Here is a 1,935-nt window from a genome sequence, read left to right on the forward strand (position 1 = left end):
AAAGAGACTCAAAATACAGTTAAAAAGAAAACAAATCCCAAACATACCAAAAAAACACAACTGAAAAGCTCGACAACACGAGTCAGTCCACCTAGCGAACATCCAGTGAGGTAGATCTACGCTTCCGATACAAACTTCGTCACGTCTTTGTGCTGTTAGAAAAAACCCTCCTCTCTGTCCAGCACTGGGCTACAGAGGCATTTTATCCCTGAGATTGCTCGAATACCTGAGAATAAGTTGCAGGATTATGTCCTTTCTCTCTTTTTTTTTTCTTTTCTTAAAGATTAAAATATACAAAAATAGAAAACCAGAATATTTATATTAAAAAAAAAAAACAAAGCAAAAACAAAACCAACCCAAAACAAAGACGACAAACAAACCCAAAGATACGTCATTCACGCACGTCCTAGTGCAGGTTTCACTTGGCGTTGGCTTCGGCATGGAATGGGGGGGCTGCCCTGGGAGAAGGGCTGTCCACCGGGGCCAATAAATAAAGGCAAGACTTGGGGGGGCCAGTGGGGTGGGAGGACAGCAGCCACTAATGACCTGGGCACCCTTTTCCCTCTGCGTGGGGCGGCTCAGCCCAGGAGCCATCGGTTTCTGGAGTGTGGGATGGGCAGAAGGAGCAGAGGCGCATTTTTGTCCCGCTTGAGTTTGATCCAGAGCCCATGGGAAGACCCAGGCAGTCTGGTGTCTGGATCAAGGCACGGTTGGATCTGTGTGAGCCCCGGGTGGGTCGTGTACATGGCCTCCAAGGGAAACGCTGCCAGCAACATCCCCGGGAGCCAGCTCTGCTCCGTGTCTGGTGCCCAAGGCTTAACGAAGAGTGTTTCTGCTCCATGAAGCCCTCCTGCTCCCCGGCTCCACATTTTGGAGGCAGGGAGAAGTCTTAGAGGGGAAGAGCTGGCTGCATAAAACACCTTGTGCTCTCTGGGCTGGCACTTGGGAAGGCTTAAGGGAGAGGAGAAAAAAAAAAAAAGTGGTTTTCTTTTGATCTCCCTCAAGCTGCAGCTCATAGCCCACGAGCAGGCAGCAAGCCCAGCCCCAAGAGCTACCCCATTTCCTTCCAGACTGAGCCCAAATCTGGGCTCTGCTGGTTTCAGCAATGAGGCGACCACGGAATAACTGCAAATCCTCGCACCAACCTACAAGTGAGAAGCTGTGAGGAGCAGAGGGACCCGTGGGACCGGCCCGCGGGCATCTCCCCGGCGCTCTGCAGCCAGCCTTCCCCTCCTCGGCCTCTCCCCTTGCGGCAGAGAGGGACGGGGCAGGCATAGGAGTGGGTCCCCTGCAGCTCGTCCAAGCTGTGCCGGAGCCTGTTTGAAGCTCAGGAGAACAAGGAGCCACAAGCTCCTCCCTGAGATGTTGCTTCTCTGCTCCTCCTCCCAGAGGCACTACTGCCTGGCTTCGTTTAGGAAAAGAATAAAAGTTAATCAAATACGGGCTTTTTTTTTTAGCTGGAAGAGGTGTGTGGGGCGCCGCAGCCTCCTGTTTTTGGAACAAACCATCCCAATTAAAGCAGGCCCTTCCCCGGGCTGGGAACAGGGGGAAAAGGTCTGTGCAGGGACACCGGGTCCCCACCGTTAGCACTGCCGTCTTCCCTCCCCAGTCCTTCACCCTGCCCTCCCTCCTCCGAGCCCCCGCGGCTGCCCGTTGCCTTGCCAAAGCCTTTTCATCCCGGTGGAAGCCCCCCCTCCCCGCCACCCGCCATCATTCCCGGGTTTCGGGGAGGAGGGCTGAGCTGTGCATGTCCTCCTCCTCTCGGAAGTAGGCAGGTTTTCCCTGGGAGCTGGGGGACTGCTGTGCTTTCGCAGGGCAGTTGGCGACCATGTGGCTGATGCTCTGGCAGAAGTGGCATTTCTTGGGCTGTGGCGGCAGGTTGCACTCTTTGGCATGGGGGTCCAGCCCCCCCACGGTTGAGAACCGCGGGGGGGG

General features: G+C 55.0%; 1 protein-coding gene across 1 annotated transcript in view; it reads right to left on the bottom strand.

Annotated features, from left to right (window-relative positions):
* Positions 1–1,710: 1,710 nt before the first annotated feature.
* The window catches only part of LIN28A (lin-28 homolog A), an 11,917-nt gene continuing 11,692 nt past the window's right edge, over positions 1,711–1,935 (bottom strand). The window contains exon 3 of the mRNA XM_009648550.1: positions 1,711–1,926. Coding sequence (XP_009646845.1) covers positions 1,711–1,926 — 216 coding nt within the window. The remainder of the gene's footprint in view (positions 1,927–1,935) is intronic.

Source organism: Egretta garzetta, unplaced genomic scaffold (assembly GCF_000687185.1).
Source record: "Egretta garzetta isolate BGI_Z169 unplaced genomic scaffold, ASM68718v1 scaffold101, whole genome shotgun sequence".
In the NCBI taxonomy this organism is placed as follows: Eukaryota; Metazoa; Chordata; class Aves; order Pelecaniformes; family Ardeidae; genus Egretta; species Egretta garzetta.